General features: G+C 47.9%; 1 protein-coding gene across 1 annotated transcript; it reads left to right on the forward strand.

Moving 5' to 3' along the window:
* The first annotated feature begins 3,074 nt into the window (after positions 1 to 3,074).
* LOC118791428 (rho GTPase-activating protein 24-like) lies at positions 3,075 to 21,345 on the forward strand. Its single transcript, XM_036548787.1, has 8 exons — positions 3,075 to 3,126; positions 6,622 to 6,738; positions 13,069 to 13,276; positions 14,073 to 14,205; positions 14,796 to 14,869; positions 15,614 to 15,735; positions 16,606 to 17,644; positions 20,078 to 21,345. Exons 1-8 carry the CDS (start codon positions 3,075 to 3,077, stop codon positions 20,313 to 20,315), a joined length of 1,983 nt encoding a protein of 660 aa, XP_036404680.1. The 3' UTR covers positions 20,316 to 21,345.
* Positions 21,346 to 21,623: the final 278 nt, after the last annotated feature.

The following is a 21,623-nucleotide window of genomic DNA, read 5'->3' on the forward strand; positions in this document are numbered from 1 at the left end:
GTTTTGCCACTGTTAGCACTGCAGGTTATACTAAGAGTTTGTTGTAGTTCACTGCTATACTGTCATCTATTCAAATGCGGTCAGTAGTACTTTTTGTACTTTTTGCACTTTGCAAGCTGCTCTGCACGGGAGTGTCAGATGAATGATAAATGTCATGCACTGTAACAATATGGATTCACAATTTCATGTGGAAATGCAATACCAATGTGCAGTAACATGCTTCAGTCACTAGAGGGTAGCAAAGCAATGAACAGACAAATGTAAACAAACTTACCTACCGTATTCGGAGTATTTGAACTATCCACCTATGCAATTTGATTTAACATTCTATGCTTGTGTACATTTGAATAGATAACAGAGCTTTATTAATCCTTAAGGGGTAAATTACCTTATCACAGGATACCACACACACAACAAAGACATATAAGCCAAGACAAATATACCAAGACACCAGTTTCCTTCGACAAACATAAAAACCATCAATCTGACAAATGACTTAAAATGATGTTTGTATGCTACAGACTTTCAGGCAGCACACACATATATATATAAACCTTATCATCATTCAGCATCCTTGCCTAATAAAGTCATTCATATTCTTGACAGCAATGGGCAGGAATCAGAAACTAAAAGCACTCAGCATAGCTTCTAAATACAGCAAAACAAACTGCCGTTGTAAAGTTATTATGGCATGAAAGGGATTCAGAAGCGTGACGTCCACTCTTGGTGCAAGTTTAGCTGGTTACAGTCAAACCTAATGGAGGACATGATCTTGCAGCAATGAGGGCTTCATACTCTTGTTTAATGACCTGCACTGATGTTGTTTCAGGTTGAATTCACTACACACAGTACGAGCCATTTGTTCTACCTGCTGATTAACGGTTTCTCTCCTGAGCTGTGCTGTGTCCGAGACTACCGTGCAGCCTCAGCTGCTCTCCAGTACGACACTTTTCAGGCCAGTTTAATCATTCGAGATGCGCGGCTTCCCACCCACGACCCCATACAAGCACACACAGAACAAAAGGCCACTCTGCAAATGAAGGAACATCCCCTGGCCTCAGTGTACCGTAGGAAAAGTAGGGAGAGAGAATATGTGCATGCGCGCTCATGAGTGTGCATGTCCGTGAGCCTGCACGCATGAGGCACAGCAGCCACGTTAACGCCGCACAGTCGGACATGAACACACAGACAGGACAGGTCACGCTCACTGTCACTTTCACCAGGTGGAGCTGCTTCTCTGGGGTGAATGCGAAAAGAACAGGGAAGAAAGGCTGTTGTATTTGACCAAAATACAGGAAATCTGCTCTGAATCTGAGAAATTCTCTGAGATAGACAGGGTGGTTTCTTCTTGGGAAAGGAGAGGGAATGTGTGCTACACTATTGAAGGACGGCTGAGTAATACAAAGAGAAAATAAAAACCTCTTTTCACGGTCCACGTTTTTTTAACGTATATCTCCCTTGAAAGTGTTTTTTTTTTTTTGTATTTTAATGGTTCCATTTATTATCTGAGCATATAAGTCTTACATAAGTCTGTTGCTGGCATGTCATTAAAGCCAAGTGTGAAAGAGGAAGAGGGTGTGAGGGAGGGCAAGAAGAGAAAGCAAAAATGAGTAGGACAGACAGAGAGGAAGATCGAGAGATACAAAGAGACAGACAGAGAGAGACCAGTACCAACACAGCACGCACAGCTGCCTTCAGTTGTACAGAACATCTGAATCATCTAAAGTCGGTGGAAAGAGATCAAAAGAAATCCATGTAGATTTCGTAGAGGCATGAAGCCTCTTTCCCCGGGGAGCATGCTTTGAAACCACAGGATTCAATAACAGTTTGTTAAATCTCTCATCTTCTTCAGATGACGGCTAATCCCCACCCCTCACTTTCTCAGTCGAGGGAGTGAGGGGCGCACAGCGGGATGGATGACGCTGTAGAGTCACGCAACAAGCTGGAGGTGCGTGTGTAAGAGGACGCACCACAGCCAAGCTCTCCCTCTCCCCCTCTCTCCTTATCACTCCTCACTCTGTCCCTATCTCTCTCTCTCTCTTCCTTTCTGTCTGTCTCTCCCTCTTCCTCTGTCCCTTCCTTTCTCTCCTTCTGTCTCTCCCTCTACTCCTGTCTTCCTCTCTGTCTGTCTCTCTCCCTCCCTCCCTCCCTCTCCCTCTCTCCCTCTCCATCTGTCTGTCTCTCCCTCTCTCCCTCTCCCTCTCTCTCAGAGATACAGAGAAACAGCTTGGCATCCCTGAAAACCACAGCAGGGAGAAGGCTGTGGATTCTTTCAGATTCTAGTTTGTCAGTCATATTTACATTCCCGCACATTACCCTTCCCTGGGCTTGGCAGATGTCCACCTCACCCCACTGACTGGCTGCTGGGGGGGTCAGAGGCACAGGCCTGCAATTTGCCCGGGAAATGAAATGGGGTTCCTGGCGCGGATCGATACATCCCAGAGTGTCCACTAGGCGTCCAAGCTGTAAATCCAGCCCCCTGACAGACAGAGAGAGCCAGAGAAAGAGGCTCCTCTCAGCATAATGGACAGCAGTTCAAAAGTTTAACACGTTGAGCACTCTCTCTCTCTTTATTACCTCCGCGCCTGTCTGTTGGGGGTGACCTGATAGCCATCAAACAGAGGGGGGGGGGGCACGCAGGGTGCATTAGGGAGATTGCCTCTGCAGAGACACAACCGTGCTGCAGTAATTACACTGGTGGGATTTGTGTGGCTGTACTCTGTGTGTGTGTGTGTGTGTGTGTGTGCGTGTGGGGGTGTGTGTGTTGTTGGGCTCGTTTGTCCCCAGCCTCCCCCCACTCACACTGCACTTGGAGTGTGATGGTGCTGTCAGGTTATTGATGAGATGGGGGGGGACACAGAGGGACCCAGTGGGCATATATCCAGGCCATACCAGAGTCTCCCCACAGCACGCACGTGTCAGTTGGAGAATTCTCAGTACCAGGAAGGACCACCTCTTCATCTCTCCATCTCTCCCTGCTGTCTGTCATGGGGGTGACAGGAATCGGGGATGCCTTTGGACGATTGCCGATGTGACATTGCAAAGGTTAAAGCAGACAGTCAGCCCGCTGCACCATGGGAAACGCCTGCTTCAAATCCTGGAAATACGACAGCACTGCATCGAAAGGTGAGTGTGGCTGCTAACCGCTCTCTCAGGTTCCGCTTACAGGGGAACATTTTATGCAAGCGCTGTAGTTCGACTCTGATAGTGTGGCCACTCATGGGGCCTGAATAGTACCTCATGAGTTCGGAACTGAGAAGTTTGTAGTCCAACCTTAAAGGGCATTTCTGAGCCAGGGACAGGGTATATCAAGCACATAAAAGTCAAAGGCCCAGAGAGGTTGAACTTAAAAATGTATGACAGACCCAGCCAAGGTCATTTGCTGGGTTTTGTGTTTTCAAAGAACAGCCCTAAATGGTCTTACAGGAGAGCAGCTCCGCTCTCTGCCCTTTCCTGCATCCCCTGTCTACAGAAGTTGACGCAGTTTGGGCTGACAGGTGGAGTATGTTCAAGACTAGAGATATACTGAGCAACTTAGCTTTGAAGGGCCAACACGCATGCTGCTTTCCCTGAGTTACCGCAGACAGGAGACCTCTCGGATTGGAGGATCTCAGGCAGACAGAAACAGCAGACTCTCAGAGTAATTTCTCAGAGGGTTTACCTGCACAATCATACCTGCAGCGCTAAGCAGACTGCTTCTGCCTAGTTTTTACTGGGTCTCTCAGAGCCCTGACAGAGGAAGAAGTGAGTAGGTGGTCAGTCAGCAGGGTGACACTTGATTGCCCTGTTCTGATATTCACAAAACACGCAGGTCAGCCTCTCTCACCTCCACAGAGGTTTAAGACAACTTATATTCTAAGCCATTTTTAGCAGGGCTGGACTTGTAGCTTGTAAACTATAAAAACACAAATTTGAGGAGGATTTTGCCATCCTGGCAGTGTCATTTCTTTTCATGGCAGAACATGCATGTAATGGTCTTCAGCGACTCACTGGATACCAGACATATAAAACTGATTACATCATACAGATCTTCACTTATAAAAGCACTTAAAAGTCAAGAACCTACTACATTATATTACATTATTGGTATTCAGCAGACACTCTTATCCAGAGTGATGTACATAGGTTACAATTTTTTACATGTTACCCACTTACAGAGCTGGATATTTACTGAGGCAATTGTGGGTTAAGTACCTTGCCCAAGGGTATAGCAGCAGTGCTCCAGCGGGGAATCAAACCAGCAACCTTTCGGTTACAAGTCCCTGCTCCTTACCACTACGCAACACTACACCATGCTACAAAACAAGATACTTTATAACAAACAATCAACACCCTACAAAACCATACACTGAATAGGGCCAAAACCCCACACAGCCACGCATGTCCTTGAAGGAACCAGATGGCACAGGGGCTGTAACATGCGAGACGAGCTAAGAGAGCGCAGCTGAACAGGTATTGATCGGTCATTTGAAATGGACTCTTTACAACCCTCTTGCCTCGTTAGCATGAGAGCCTGCGCTGAAATTAATTACGGCACTCTCTCTGTCAATGAGCACAATAAAGTACCCGCTTTAATTGGGGGCCGTTTTTGTCCATAAGACGATTAACAGCTCTTGGGTGAGACAGAGGCAGGCCGTATCACTTTTAATTTAATTGAGAAATTCAATTACATTCCATACCCTTCTGAACTTCTCCAATTCTGAAAATCCACACTTGCATTCAGTCATTTAGCAGACGTTCTTGTTCAGAGCGACTTATAGAGGTGCACACAGGAAGGTTAGGCTAAGAGCAGACACAATACTAAATCATAACAGTCACAATCAGATAGTAGGAATCATTACACAACATGTCATATCCTGTTAAGTACCCTGGTAGGTGCAAGAGGAGGTTTGAGCATATAGCAAATACATTTGAGGATATAGATCAGATTTCACTGTTGAACTAAGAGCTGAACCAAGATGCAGTTTTCAGTCTGTGGCAAGACTGTCAGTAATCGGCTGATGTAGGGAGCTCATTCCACCACTGGGGGTGGAGACCACCACTAGAGAACAGACATGACTGAGAAGATGAATGGGAAAACAATGCCTAAATAAGTGATGAGCCCAATTCACTGGCTGAGTGGTCACCCTGCTACCGTGGTGACCAAGTAACACACAGCAGTCTTCATAACCTCACAAAGGTGACATGGCCTCGCCAGACGAACCACACAAACTCCCAACAGCACTGCCCCACTGACAGCAAGACTCAGACCCATCACAATGCACACTCCAGCCACTGCACCTGAATACTACAGAGAATCCTGCCCAGCCATCCATTCAATGCTGCTGACCTCTCTTCAGCAGCTACATCCAATAATACTGTACTGTGTAGAAAAGACTGGCTCTGTAGGTGCTTAGAAACAGAGACTGTTTCTATGGAAATATCCCAAAGGGTGACAACCAGCACATTCACCCATTAATACAGAGAGCACTCAGACCCTTATTTTTAAATAATGGAGCAAAGTAATGTGCTTTAAGCACATTTAGATGGCAGAGCTGGCAGGTATAGGTGGTGAGAGGTATGTTCCCAGCATGGGACTAGCAGAGACCAAGGACAAAGCTGTTAATGCGCACACAAGCGTGCGTGTGTGTGAATGCGTGGGCGTGTGCAAATGCGTATACGTGCCAGAGGAGGATGGCAGACGGACAAGGACTCTATGCTACGCTGATAATGAAATCCATAAACCCATTTTATGTAATACAACAAAGTCGCAACAAAGTGGCTTTTTTTGCGCTCACTCTCCAAAGACTGAAATCCCCAAGACCTGAAAAACCACTGCAGAGAAAATCAGGGAAGTCGAAGTAATGTTGAAATTTTTCAAATGCACATAAAATGACATTTAAACACTTAATTTAATATTCCCACAGAACCTGGCATCAGAGCTAATGCCTGCATATTACTATGCTCGGCTCAGCCCTCAGCCCTTTCCTGCAGTGTGAAAGCATACAGCGGGAATCACTCCACAAGGACAGGACGTTAGATTCAAAGACAAACATGGTGTTCCTACTAATCTCAAATAAGACTGAGAAATACAGCAACTTCAATGGGGATGATATCCTAGCAGCACCATTAACTGCAGAAATTGGCCTTTTTTCTTTTGACTGATCAAGCCCACCCCCACCCCCACCCCCACCCCACAAAGCGATTTGATGGCATCCACAGACCCCCATCCCATTCACTCTGCTGTCACCCCACAGGCCCCAGCGCCATCTGGACAGGCAGAGCATCCATCTAGATTAACGTCAGGGCTCCAAGGCCAATCTGTGACAGACAGGGCTCCGAGGCTATCCGTGATACATGGGGCTCCTGTGGGATGGGGAGGCTGTGTGGGAGGCTGAATACACAGATCACAACAGAGACCCATCCAGACACAGGGCAATCTGCATAGGCCCCAGAGCAAGGCTCCTCCTCAACACTATCACCCTTGAAAATAACTGTAAAACACCCCCAAAAAAAAAAAAAATTGGCTGCTCATGCTAGTAGGGCTAACAGTTTCACATTATACGAACATTGCCAACAAACAACTTACTTTTCATTGTCGAAAGGAGCATTCTCACTGTTGCACTCTTTTTTTCCTCTCAGGGGGGAACAGAAACTCGCCAGTTAGCGCTGGCTCCTCCTTCTTCCTGTCTAACAGCTGTGGTACAGGTGAGGGGTGGCTGAAGACCCTCAACCAAGGCGTGTGGATCCCCTTCACAGGTGAAAAAAAAAAACCCTACAGGCAACACACCTGGACTGCCCAGACATATCCAACATGCTTACTCCACTTCCTGATCAGCCACACCCACCTGAACCAAGCCCCTGAAACCTGACAGAGCCACACCCCCTCCCTCCTTGATTGGCCAGCTGCGCACACCTGGGGTCATACTTAACATTCCACATTCCATCCCTCACCTGCACATTTCCCACTTTGAACACACACTCTGGCCAATGGCTGCCAGCCTGCTGCACTTAGGTGAAGCAAATAACCAGTCTTTATTGGATAATGATCCTGAAGCTGTTCCTGCTCTTCGTGATTAAAGAAAGCATGATAATTTACATAAGACCCACACACTCGCAGCTGAGTGCCTTGTGGCTCTGTCTTCACTTCCATGTCATGGGACATTTCAGTTCAAACAAACAAAAAAAGGTTTCAGATTAAGACCTATCTTCAGTCTCTAATGTAACCTACACCTAATGTTTGACATTATAAACTGCCTACCTCACAAAGGTAATGCTACCACAAGAGACAGAATTGGGTTAAAAAGACTGAGCTATTGGCTGGGTGCACCTTACTAAAATGGCCAGGTTCATTAATTGTGATTAACTTGTTCACGGCCATTACATAAGGCGAGTTCTCCGGCTTGTCTGTTTGCAGTTCACAACCACCTAGTGATGCTGAAATAGAACCATCCCAGGTGTAAGCATAACCATGATGGACAAGGTTTCAAAATCTGGCAGCCTACCCCATCATCAAACATACCATGAGGTGGACCCGGGTCTAAAATGCAGACATAACACTCACAAGTCACCTCACAAGTCACCTCTCAGTCATTTCCAACAGGGAAATTCCAAATCTAAAAATCAAACCCTACCTTCAGAAAAAAAAAAAACTTTGAAAAAAGGGTGACTCAGTCCCATTGACTGCAACACGAAGACCAAACAGAGACACCTCTGCATGTAGTCACTACGTGTGACAACATCAAGCGAGTGGTCAAAAAAAAGCTAAATACAGAAAGTGGTATCAGGCCCACTCAAAGAATGAAGAGCAGTTTCCTAATGACAATGCATAAAGAAGTAAAATGTTTCAAAATCATAGGGTTGTGGTTTGGAAAAGGGCTATATTCACTGGTTCAGTGCTGTTATCTGGATGTATGTAATGGCAGAGAGTCCAGAGTCTTGTGTTCCTACCAGGGTGTCTGGGCATAAGGATGTGAGTGCACAGCAAACAAGAGGAATAGTGGGCCATTGTTCCCCCACCACCCAGCATACCCCACCCCCATTTCCCCTCCAGATGTAGCTTTTGGAATTGTGAATTACATGTTGAATGGGGCTGGGTTCACGGGGTTGGCTTACATAAGCGCCTTACCCTTTAACATTTACAGTACCAGTCAAATGTTTGGACAACCTGATTAAGATACTGGGAAACATGCATTCATACATGTGTTTTTATTCTAAAGACATGCTTAAATACTTGAAATTTGCTTCTTAGAAAAATATAGTGAAATTGATGCATATGTATGAATTTCTTTCCAACAAAAATTTTAATTTAAACAATTTTTTGGCTACTTTGAAAATAAAGTAATAAAATATAGAATAATAAGAATAATAAAATATAATGTTTTAACACTTTTTACATTTGTGTTATTTCATAGTTTTTATCTCTTTGCTATAATGTGGAAAATAGAAAAAAAAAATAAAAATCCTTCAATGAGTAGGTGTGTCCAAACTTTTGACTGGTACTGTACTTTTCTTGGATCTCTCCCCTTTGTCTTTCACTCGGAGACTTCTAAGCTGAAGGTCACTCTGAGTAATCGCTCACTCACCTTGGAGTCTGAGGGAGGGGAGCTACAGTATATACAAACAGGGCCTCAGTGCCAGCAGCAACTTCCTGTGGAACAAATATTTGCAGAGCGATGGCAGTGTGGAAGAGTCTGACGCGGGTTTCTGTGTAAGCCTAGAGGTCATGGTGGCTGCAGCGGACACATTGCAGATCACTACTGTGTGCTGTTAGCTCGGCGAGAGGCTCCACATGCCACTGGTTTTAATGCCCCAGACCACTTATAGCCCCGGACCCCAACCCCACGCCAGAGGGACAACAGCTGCATGTGCACTTTGGCCCGACGCTCAGTGGCTGTACGGAGCTCCCAGACTTCGATCAGCACGCTGGCGATTCGCAAAGGGAGGCTGCCAGGTCTACTGTGACCCTGAAATAACGGTGCTCACATGGGAGGGGTGCAGGGGGGAGGGGAGGGATATGCGCCCTGTCCTGGGTTCCAGAGGGGGGATGAGAGAGACGACTCCGAGAGGAAGAGCATGGTCATCGTCAGACACGCTTCACTACAACCATAGAGGGATAAAGTGTATTGCACTGACACAACGTTCTTCTCTTGTTGCACACATACTCACACTCCTTTGTCTCCGGCAGCATTTCTAATCAGTTAACTTGCTTCAGAGGACCAGACATAGTCTCACTCTCTCACTCTCCCACACACACACACACACACACACACACACACACACACACACACACACACACACACACACACAGACATTCAGCACAGTCGACTCACCCACACACAGAAACAAACACACACAGACACAGAGGTTACAATCTTAACTAGACGTTTCCCTTGTATTTATCTGATGTATCTCTGTGATAGAAGGGAAATCAGCCACTTGCAATAGAGTCATTACACTTTCAAGAAACACGTCCTAGAACAAACAATCAGGTCAGCAATTGATCATCACATGAACTGCATTTTATGTCCTGTCCCAGGGCAGGAAATAGTAGACCTGAAGTGCCAGGGGGTGTTTCTGTTCCATTTTTGTTCTCTCTGAGCCTTAAGCTACTTAGCGAGAACACATATCAGGCTAAATTAGTTCAGGTGACAAAGAACTCAAGGTACTCAGTTTTTTAGCATTTTACCTGGGAAAGCGTGCGGCTTTCCAGGAATAGGGTTGCCTGCCCTTGCAATAAATCCCCCCTCAGTGGTTACTTGGCAAAGAAATCTATGGAGTTATGGAATATAGGGTGAAAGCTCGATAAAGGAGGGTGATGCATAAACAAGCCTCTGCTCTCTCTCTCTCAGTGACCTGACTGCGTTCCTCACACGGAGCGGTGATTAAACAGCTCCACCGCAGCCAGCTGATTAACATTCCAGACAAATTCTCTCTCTCTCTCTCTCCGTGTGTGCTACCTCTGAGGTGTTCATTACTCCAGCTGCTATGCACAGCGGCTCCCTCTCCGCCCCCTTTTAACCGCACGCAGATGGCTGGGCTGCGGGCCGCGCTTCTGCGTTAAACCCCCCCATCGACACGGAGTCTGTGTTCAGCCCGAACGCGTTCAGCGCACACACTATTGGAGCTCTTATCAGGGGCGGATTTACTCCCCCTGGGGGGGACAAACACAGAGGGGGAGGGGGGGTAGCCTCATTCAGGTGGTTGGTCAGAGATAGATTAATGGGGCGGGGCTGGGAAAGCTGCAGAGGGGGTAGTGGGTTCTTTGGTAACACTGTTACCCCCTTGTTAATGATTATGAAGGAGGGCCAAAGTTAGCAGGAGGTGCTACGGGCCGCTGAGCACGTGGAGTGTTTGGGTTGGGGGGGGTTGGGGGGGGGAGTGATCTGGGGGGGTGGAGGGGGTTGGAGACGTGATAAGAGGACACGTTTAGGACTGCCGCCACAATTCCATCATGAGTGCCCATGGGGGAACAATGAAGGGGGGAGATTAGGCAGGAGAGAGAGAGAGAGAGAAAGAGAGAGACAGAGAGAGAGAGAGGGACAGAGAGAAAGAGAGAGACAGAGAGAGAGAGAGAGAGAGAGAGAGAGAGTTACTGCACACTTAAGAGAAAAGGAAAATAAAACACATTCCTGAGAAGCAAAGGGGGGAACGAGTGAAGAGAGTGTGAGAGAAGCTGACAAAATAAAGAAGGGGGTGGCTCGAATAAGCTAAACACCCCTATCCAGCACGCCCGGCCGTCAAAGCACGTCAGCAGAACTCTCACCTGGAAACGGGAAAGGACGCCTGACAGAAACACAGACAGAACCCACTGTGAGACAGACTCTTCTCTCAGGAGCGAGGTAGAGCCCGGCATCCTGCTGGGAGAAAGGGGAGGCCGCACGCCGGCCCGCCTGCATGGATACAGCCTCCTCCTCCCGCCTTTTGGGATGAAGACCGGAGAGGAGGATCCTCAACTCAACCCTCACTGCCCCCGGACACACTGAGAGAAGGCCCAGCGCGCTCTGTGTGTGGCCCTGCGTGCATCTTTCTTCCAGCCGAAGGTCACTTTATCGGCCATCTTAGGAGGGCATGTAGCCGCATGACGTGACGTGAGGAGTACAGATTCTGCTGCCGGGTCTGGCTGTGGACCCAGTAGAGCGTCCTCCCTGAGACAGGTGACCGACACCTGAGGGAGAAATTTAAACCCGCGAGGCTAACCCTTCAGATCGCTCCTGCTCATACCTAACATTCCATTCAGACAATACCCTCATCTGCCCGGTGGATTTGCCTGACCTCACTTCTTTAGGTACACACAAACACACACACACACACACGCACACACACTCTGTGGTATGCTGGCGTGTGGAGCTTCTGCCAGCTATGGATCTGCTGGCCAGAGGAAATGAGAGACAGAGGACCCGGGACACCGCCTCACTGGTGGAACAGATCCAGACAGGCCACGGACCTTACTTTAAAAATAACAGCACCCTGATTTCGCTTTAAATGCTTAGATCAGCTGAATTCACCATCAGCTTCTTGCTCTGAACATGTGGGTGACCTGATGACTGTTAAACAGGTTTAGCTATGAGAGGAGAGAGCACAGCAAGCCTGGCATTTGAGCGACTTAAATCCAAACAGGTCCGCCTCCCTTTCAGCTTTTATTAATACCATTCGCCGTGCCGTTTTTTTTCCTTTCTTGCCTCTTTATCTTGGCAGGTTCGTGAATTCGCTTAACAGCAGCTTGGTTTCAGTTACCATGCGTTATATGTAAACCTACGGCATTTTACAAACCTACCCAAAGAGTCCTGTGGAGTTTATCAGTGTGATCGCAGCGCAGTTAAGAGAGGTTAAGAGAGGCATTTCTCAATGGGCCAGGCTGCAGATTCATCAGGGAGGGACCACCCCTCATCTGGTTCCACTCAGTGACAGAGATAGCGGCAGCCGGCACAAGCAGCCTTATCTGTTTACCTGCAGAAGAGTTTAAGGAGAAGGCGGAGGAGGAGGAGGAAGAGGGGAGGAAAAAGAGAGGAGAAACAGTTTGTCCCGGGCAGGAGAGAGCTCGCTGAATGCAGAGGAGGCATTGAGTGGAGCCGGCGCTGCCGCGGCGTCACCGCCAGTACACGGCACGCGCGCACGCCCTCTGGGTCGAGCGTGTAGCCGGCGCACCCGGGGCGCCTCTTCCAGCTTATCGGTTCTGCCGGATTGTCTTACCGGACCTCCCCCGACTCCGCAGCGGGGGGGTGAAAGAGGAGCAGAAAGCATGCCTGAGAACAAGCAGTCGGCGTGCAGGTCCAGCAGCCAGCTCTCCCACTCTGCCTACAGGAAGATCAAGCGGGTTCTGAGCTTCAGGAGACGTGAGTACGCGGAGCCGCGGGGCTGCCTCGGCGGCCTGCGGGTTGCGGGTTCGATCCCCTGGGTGACACATCCTGTCATCGCAGCAGATTAAGTCCTTGAGCAGAATTCCCTTGCATTGCTCTGCTGGAGGTTTATAGAGGTTACAAGAAGCACGAGGATAATGAAAAGCTATGCATTGTACAATAACTGCATTTTGTAATTAGAATTATTATCACACAGTAAAGATGGGGAACAGAAGATTGTAGCTATAACTACTGCAACTGTTGCTAACCTGGCAAGTGTGCTTAAGGACTAAAAGGTAAAAGGTAGCTTCCACTGTATATCAGTGTTTAAAAAAAAACTGGTATACAGCCCTGTGCTGGAAAATTATTCACTTCTTTACTTTTTCCACTTTATTTTCCTCTTGGAAGTGACTGTCATTTAATCTGAACAGAGTTTGTCTTGTTTTGGTTGAAATTTGTTCCCCTTGCAGGGGGTCCTCAGTTGTCATAAAAACAGGTTAATGACTGATGCTTGTTCTTCTCTGTCAACTATTAAACCAGCTCACACCAAATCTTCCGCTGGCGGTCAGTCACATGAGGCAGCGCTGGTGCTGTGATCTCTCTCTTTTCTCTCCGCTGCTTTGGAGAGGCAGTATTTTTCTGTTGTCACAATGTTCCTCATCCTCTTCAGGGCACCGTGTTGTAAAATGGGCTTGAATGAGGCCACTGCCCCTCAAACAGCATCTCCCCCCCCCCTCTCTCTCTCTTCCAGGTGTTTTCGGGCAGCGCCTGGAGGAGACAGCGGTGTACGAGAGGCGATATGGGGAGCACCTGGCGCCCCTAGTGGTGGAGCAGTGCGTGGCGTTCATCCGCGAGCGGGGTCTGCTGGAAGTAGGTCTGTTCCGCCAACCCGGCCAGGCCACACTGGTCAAGGAGCTGCAGGTGGCCTTTGACGCCGGGGAGAAGCCCACCTTCGACAGGTACAGCAGAGTGTTCTACCACCGGGGGACAGAAGGAATTTTACTGTACCAGCACTCCAATATTTAGTGCTAATGCGGTATCATAACTGATGAAATATATTAAATTATTATAAATTATAAAACCTGAAACATTAAATTCAGACTGTAAAGCAAATGGATGACTCCCGTGTCACCACATCATGTGACGTGTGTGTATTTTGGTGGGAACACCTGGAGGAGCAGCTAATATGTGTGTCAGTATGTGTCTCTGAATAACAGTTGAACCTGTAGCACTAACATACACACACAACCCTGCTGCAGCAGTTGTTACCAGAGTAATCCCGTGCATGCTCAGACAGACAGAACAAGCCTTTCAGATCTAAAAAAAAACATAAAGTCTTGGCTGGAAATGATAACATCTCTCCTAGAATTGGCACAGTGCGCAATCCGGCAGCAGAGAGGTACACAAGGTTATTCTCTCTTTGGCAGCTCTAAGTGATGGTGTGGGGCAGTAGTGTAGCACAGTGGGAAGGAGGAGGGCTCATAACCAAAAGGCTGCTTGTGTGTTTCCCCACTGGGGCACTGCTGCTGTACCATTGAGCAAGATACCCAACCCAGAATTGCTTCAGTAAATATCAAGCTGTATAAATGGATAACATGAAAGTAAAACATGGAAGCATCTCTGGATAAGAATGTCTGTTAAATGACAATAATGCAATGTAATGTTAATACTGTGTGCGCAAGCGAGGTAATGTGTACTGTGTTTTTGTGTAACGTGCAGGTGCGTGTGTGTGTGTGTGTGTGTTGTGTATTCCAGCAGTACAGATGTTCACACGGTGGCGTCTCTGCTGAAGCTGTACCTGAGGGAGTTGCCGGAGCCCGTGGTCCCCTTCTCCCGTTACCAGGACTTCCTGCAGTGTGGCGAGAGAGTTCCCAACGGCAGGAGGCAGGTACAGTAATAATTCAGCCAATCATTAGATGTCCAGATTACAAGAGCATAATTGGATATTCAGCCAAGACACCAGGGATACCCTCTACTCTTTGCGTTAAACACCATGTCATCTTTAATGCCCATAGAGAGTCCACAGTTTATTGTCTCATCTGAAAGATGGGTTACTGCACGTCACTTTACCATGACAGAAGGGACCCTGCAGATCTAAGGACAATCAAGCAAGGACAAGTGCTTCAGCCAAAAGATCCATTACCTTTGTTCACAAGTCGCCGTATTCTTAAAATGAAGAGGAAGGAAAAAATGTTACACGTTACATTCCTCATCGAAATGCCTACAGAGCCATTACTGCTTCTACCAGAATTCATAGCTGTAACGCCCTCTTAATGGTTGATGAGTAGCAGCTGAGGAAAACACATCAGTGGTACATTGGCACCTACGGATTCCTCTCCCAAATTCCTGTGTTCTGTGGGAACACAGCTCCTCTCTCTCAGGACCACAGCTGAAGCATTGCTATGAAACTATCATTAAACACATACAAGTAATAAAAGGCAGAAAACACTCTCCTGTCTCTCTCTGGTGTGTCATCAGGCTTTGGCAGACCTGAAGAAACTTCTCCATGAGCTGCCTGTGGCCAACTTCAACCTTCTATATTACATCTGCAGGTGAGTCTACAGGTCCCACAAACACACACACACTCCACCACATCTATATAAGGGCTCCTTAGCTGATTATGAGTGCTGTCAGAAATCAAACCCATCAGTGAGAGTTTACATAAAGCGCTCCTAGTCACATAAGCAATGACACTGCTCCAATTTCATAACCCCAAGATCTTTTCCCAACGTTTCAAATTTCAAATACAAGCCGCCCACAAACTAGATTTTGGCTGCCATCTCAGAAAATAACCACAGGGCATGGTTTAAACGTCTATGTAACTGGGACCATACATTTCATAGTTTCTCTCACAAAACCTTTCCCCCAAATCAAGCACATGGTACATACTTATATGACACCAGTAAGCAATCACAAAAAATGTGTTCAAGTCATCTTTTTGACCACCTCCATGGTCCACTGGGTCTCCGCAAGTACATAATGTTGTCAGACTAGTCTACAAATACTCTGGCAATGCTTGGTTACACAGCATACTGGCCCACGCTACGCAGCGGATCATTTACTCTAAAATGCTCTGGGTTAGGTTGTCACCTGACAAGCAGCAGTGTTCTGTTTCCATAGAGAAGCACAGTGCTCAGGTGAGAAGCATGTTAATCCCACCGTGACTCCACAGTGCTGCCTGGAAAAACATGTGCCGTGTTCACCCGTCAGTCATGTGGAACGTGTGTTCTGAGACACTTTATTGCATCACAGTTAGAGTGACAGAGCATGACGGGGTGCACTGGTCTGAGTTCCAGGTTCCTAAACGAGGTCCAGTCTTACTCCCACATCAACAAAATGAGCACCCAGAACCTGGCGACCGTGTTTGGACCGAACATCCTGCGCCCCAAAGCTGAGGACCCCGAGAGCATAATCGGAGGTGTGTGTGTGTGTGTGTGTGTGTGTGTGTGTGTGTGTGTGTCTGTGTGAGTGCGTGTGCGTGTGTGTGCGTGCGTGCGTGTGTGATTCTACATGTAAGTGCATTGGTGACACTGAAATGAGTTCAACTGAATTCATCAACAAACTGAAGAACAGGACACCTGGAGCTCACCTTGATGAAGCAGACGCATTCACTAATCTCAGTGAAACAGTTGAAAAGACTCCCACACTGCCAGCCCCACACTACCCAGCCTGGCTTCCTGCACCCAAAGCAAGGCCCTTTCGATGAATGGCGAGATAAAGTTTTAATTATAAAGCGACTACCTGAGAAAGCATGACCTCAGTGGTTAAAGCTGGCGCGGTCACGTTAACCGCATTACGCAATCCGCCAGCGCTTAGGGCAATAACAGCCAGCGTCCTCTGTGACCTGCTCAGGGGGCCCCCCAGCCTTCCAGCAAAGACCCATCTGTAATTCCATCTCTCTCCTCTCTCCCACTCCAAGAAGCCAATGCCCTCGCTCAGCCCGGCTGCACCTCGCCCGTCCCTGAGCCAGCACATTCTTCTGTGTGTGTGTGTGTGGTTAAAGATTGAAGGTCTTTCTATGAGAACAAACATGCATATAATTCTGACTCAATGAGTGAGTCTGAGTGTATGTGTGTGAGTTTCTGTGTGTGTGTCTGTGTGTGTCCATGTGTGTGCGCATGTGTGTGTCCATGTGTGTATGCAAATGCATTCAATATTGTAGGACTCTGGATATGTGCTTTGGATTCTGTGAAGACATGTGACACTGTATACTGTGTGCATGTATGCGCGTGTGTGTGTGTGTGTGTGTGTGTGTGTGATTATGACACGGTGTCTGTTCCCCTCTCAGGAGCGGCTCTTGTGCAGCAGCTGATGTCAGAGTTGATCTGGGAGTGCGGCAGCTTGTTTCTCAGAGACTCCAGCGGCACCGCTTCTGGCTCGGATTCACTCCCTCGTCAGGGACAGAGAGACGATCCACCCGAGGAGGCGCCGCCAAACCCTCCCGCTGCCCGCCCGCAGAGCCCCTTCCCGGGCACAGCCGCAGAGGGCCCCCCTCAGGCCTCCACGCCCCGCTCCCTCCAGCTCCCCCTGCCTGCCCTCGCGCCCCGGAGCCCGCTGGACACTTTCAGCCCCCGGTGCAGGGCGGGGATGGAGCAACGGCCCCCGCCCCACGAGACGCCTTCCCCTGGGAACGCCAGCGAGCCTCTGTACGACAACTGCCCGTCCCCCTCCGAGCGGCTCTCCGCTGAGAGCGGAGGGGCCCCCACCCCGGCCGCCCCTCCCCCGGGCCCCGCAGCGGTTCCCACGCTCCGAGAGCCCCTGGATGGCTGTGCTCCAGGCGGCTGGGGGAGCGTGGGCCGGCAGAGCTGGCCCATGGAGACCGGGAGCAGACGCAGCAGCGGCGGCTCGCAGGACGGACACAGGGCCTGCGACGACGCGCACGAGAGCACCCTCTCCGTCTACGACAACATCGACGGCCCTGCCCGCGCTGCCGACGACGACAGCGAGGCGGGCACCCACGGCGGTGGCGGCGCGCCCAACCCCCACGTGGCGGAGGACGGAATGAACAGCGCTGACAGCAGCTCCTGGTCCTCCTGCGAAATCGTCCTGGAGGAGAAGAAGGCCGCCGCCGTCCCGGGCTTCGGCCAGTTCACTTTCAGGACCGACCCGGAGGACTCCCAGCCCGATTTTCCCGCCGCCTCCGTTCTGCCCAATATCTCCCTCAGCAGCGCCTGTGCGGACATCTTCCTGTCCCCAACTGCCCCAGACCCCCTCCCGCCCCTGCCCCCCCACCTCGCGACCTCTCCCAACGCCATGCGATACATCCTTGCTGGTCTCAAGCAGCAGATGGCCAGGCAGAAGGAGGAATACGAAGCCCAGATCAGAAGGTAAGCGCCGTCTGATCGCACATTCCGCCGCACTGTTCTCACGCTCCAGAATTCCAAATTCCGCATTCCAACACCACCGCCATTCTCAGCCCTCCACATTCAAATCCCCATGCATCCCACAGTGGCCAGATCTCCGGTGCTTTCTCCTCTGTAGTAAAGCTGTAGTTTTACCGCAAGTTCATGTTCCATCACAAATTCAGGCTTCAGTCACACAAGTTTTTTCTTTCATCATTGCTAAATAATGAATCAGTATGCGCCTGAGTGTTAAATCGTTAACGTCTTTCATCTTTGGCCCTCAGTAAAGCCAGTAGTGATCGTGTGCTGTGATTTCGCAAGCGCTCGTCACCGTTAAACACTTCGCTGGCTGATGTTCTGACTGGCAGGAGGAAAACAAAACGCAATTTCACAATTAACTACTTAACCATCACAGGCTGTCAAATCAAACAAACAACCTGAACGTAGAGCACAAAGCACGTGGTCATGTGTGAGAGTCGCACTACGTCTTTAAAAAAAAACCTCTAGAAAACCAATTTTAAAAAGCTTCCGAAGTGCGAACACAGCGGTTAGTTATATATGCGTCCCACTGCTCAGTATTTAGGCATGTAAATGCCGCAATCGAACAAGATATAAATATCAGTTTATATCAAGTTTATCAGAAAATAAGAAGCGCACTCACAAAATGCATTGTCCAGGGTAGCGTCTGTAACGCATGTTACGCTAATACCCTTACCATGTTACAGATTTCCCAATTTGTTCGTCAGAAATGCAAATCATTGTCGCAGACGTCCTCTGTTAACAGTGGCAAAGCGTCTAATTCTATGAAGTACTTTTTCGTAATGACGTGATGCGACCGTAACTGTAGGCAGTTTTATTTAAACTTAATTTTTGTGTTTATCATTCAAATAGTTCATATTTTTCAGCTATTAACAACAGGAGTAGGCGGCCAACAAGTACAATTATTCTGCGCGGAAAAAAGTTTTCATATGCGCTCAGGTTTTTTTAAATTGAGATGAGGGTGAAAGGTCAACATGAGCTTTAAAACTAATTTTAAAAAGTAAACAGTAAACAGAAAATCAGAATAAATATGACTGCATTTGTATGTTGTACGAGGGTCCGTTCTGTGATTCACAGGTATAATAAATAAATTAATTAATTAAAAGGCTTTGGAAATGGACACTTTATGTTAGGGTAGATACAATGCTATTTACAGTGTACGCAGAAAACAAGACACCCTTAAATGTCCCAGTGATACTAAATTTGACGCAGACAGAGAGGTCTGGGACCAGGGCCAAGTCTTCACAAGTGTGTGCAGTTTCTTTGAGTTTTACTTGCACGCCACTGCTCTTGAATTTCCTGTATGCTGGATTGAGAAATTCATTGAGTTTCACATATCATATCAGATTAAGGAGCCCCTGGAAACACAAGCTGTTGTCATGCAGACTTGTACCAGGAATCCTGAGCTGTTGGCAAAGACAGCAGAGATGGTGTGTGTGTGTGTGTGTGTGTCTCCTGTGGGTAGCCATTGAAATCAGAGTCAGAGATCTTTCCATCCAGCCTGCAGGAGTGTCTGCCTGGCAGTCACATGCACTCATCTACTTCACAGCTAATCAATCAGTCAGCTTTTATTTGGCTGAGCCCTCTTTAGAATTGAGCTATCACAAAGCGCTTGGGATGAGACGGGAAAAAATTAATTTAAAAAACCCCCCAGACCTCATGCAAAATACAATGCAGGTATTCTCCTGGAAGGATGTGAGAAAAGATATGCTATGCATATATAAGTCATAATGTCACATGTTTGTGACAACCTGCCACTGAGTCTCGATGCCCTGATGTTTCAGTTTATACTGAAACAGTTTATACTGTCTCTCCTCTCTTTCCGCCTCTCCTTCTCTCTTTGTGTGTTTGCACACTCACTTGAGTGTGTGTGTGTGTGTGTGTGTGTGTTGTAGAATATCCTTGTGCTGTCACTCGGTTAGTTTCTAATAAAGGAATGGATTCAGAGACCTTGTCTCCGCACCTGTCTCCTTTTAGTCTATTTCCCCTATCCATTTTACTCCCTTAATCCCATCAGTAAATAGCATGACATAATCTTCGTATGCCACTACTGCAATGGTTCACATATGTAGCAGAGCTGAAATTAGTAGCTTGTGTGAGTCCTGCATAAGGGCAGAAGTGTAGCAGGTAGCACAGCGGTTTCAGCAGTGATGTCACTCCCTGAGACTTGGTTAGATTGAGTTGTTGCCAGCAGGACAAGCGCATAAATTGCCTTTAGCTCAAATGGTAAACATGTTGGCCATTAGAACTGAAGTGGGGGACGAGAACATCAGTTTGAATCTCGCTTGCGCTTTCACATCTGTTACACATACATCCACTGGATGTTACACGTGTGTTTTGGTGGTGTGACCGCACGTCCTCCCTCTCTTCCCCTCCCAGCCTGGAGAAGCGGAACGAGGCCCTGCAGGGAGAAGTGTCCAGCCTCCGGTCCAACCTGGAGCAGCAGCGGTGCTGGTACCGCGTGGTGGACATCAAGATGCGCAACACAGAGCGCGCCCTGGCCGACGCCGACCGCCGAAACCTCGCCCTGCAGCAGGAGATGGAGCAGTTCTTCGACACCTTCGGACAGCTCAACAACGAGGCCAAGAAGACAGAGCGCATCCTTCAGGGCTTCTGAGCTCTGGGCAGAGCGTCGGCCTGCTCTGCTCCAGCGAGCATAACAGTCAGCATGCCAGTGACAAACTGCTGATGACTGACACTGCAATCACGGCACAGAGGCCAGGCGGCTGTCTACACAAGTCAAAGGGGGCGTTTGAGTGTTTTCCTCCAGGGTTTTTTCTGGACTACAGTTTTCTTCTCAGGTTTTTTTTTTCAAGTATTCCTCAGTGTCCCTTTAATTCGTTGGCCAGGATCAGGCTCTCCCAGATGGTGGGTGTGTATGTGCACATCAGAGCGAGAATGGTGATGCTGGTCACTTGCTCCAGCTAGTCGACTCGACCCAGAAATCTTCAGGACTCACTGCGACAGAGGGGACACCATTATCTTTGAGTTCCACAAACTGGTTGCCTTTTTCAATTTTACTAAATTGCCAATATTATGCCAGCTTTTTGATTGTTACTGAGTATAGAATTATGTATACTGTAAATACAAATGGGCATTCGATTACAGACACGGACAACTTAAAACACATTTTATTTTGCCTTGCCTCATTTTTGAACCCTCTTTACTAATTTGTTGTAGAAGGTTAGGTAACTATTGTGAAACAGGAGCAAGAACATGCAATATTTAAGGGCTACGACTACAGTCACCAGGGGTACATTCTTGAGATCCCTTCGAATGGGGCAATCTGTCAATACCGTGCTGTAATTATAAATCATTATCAGGGGATTTGTTCCCGACACAAAAATAACTCATCTTATGACATGTAAAAATGCAATAGCGCAGTGATTAATATGGGTATTTATGCAATTATGTAATAAACATGTCATATGAAAAAAAAGCAACAGGGTGGGTGTTTGTGTGGCACTCTTTGGCCCAGGAACGGAGAGTTCTGCCTAGAGCTCTCATCTGAAATCACAAATGGTAAATCTGCGTGACAAGGGTCTCCTTTTCTGCGCGCTGGTGGATTCACTTATTACTGCCTATTTGCCACCTAGTGGTAAAATGAGGGTACTGTCAGAACCACTCTCAATGAGAAACGGTACCATTTTCAGGGGAAAAAAAGACAATTTAAAGCAGAAATTGGCCATCTTCAGCCTGAGGGCTGGAGTCTTTTAGGCTCTGAATTAACAGCATCTGATTCTGATTCATACCTGAAACACCAGATGAGTTAATTTTATATCCAAATGAAACCTCAAATAAACGACTGATGCCTCTGGCAAAATAAGTTCTGTGGCTTTCGAGGACAGGAATTGGCTTTCACTGCTTCAGCACCTCAGCTGAACGATCTAAATTGTAACTAGATCTCCTCAGCTGAAACAGGAAC

Source organism: Megalops cyprinoides, chromosome 16 (genome assembly GCF_013368585.1).
Source record: "Megalops cyprinoides isolate fMegCyp1 chromosome 16, fMegCyp1.pri, whole genome shotgun sequence".
In the NCBI taxonomy this organism is placed as follows: Eukaryota; Metazoa; Chordata; class Actinopteri; order Elopiformes; family Megalopidae; genus Megalops; species Megalops cyprinoides.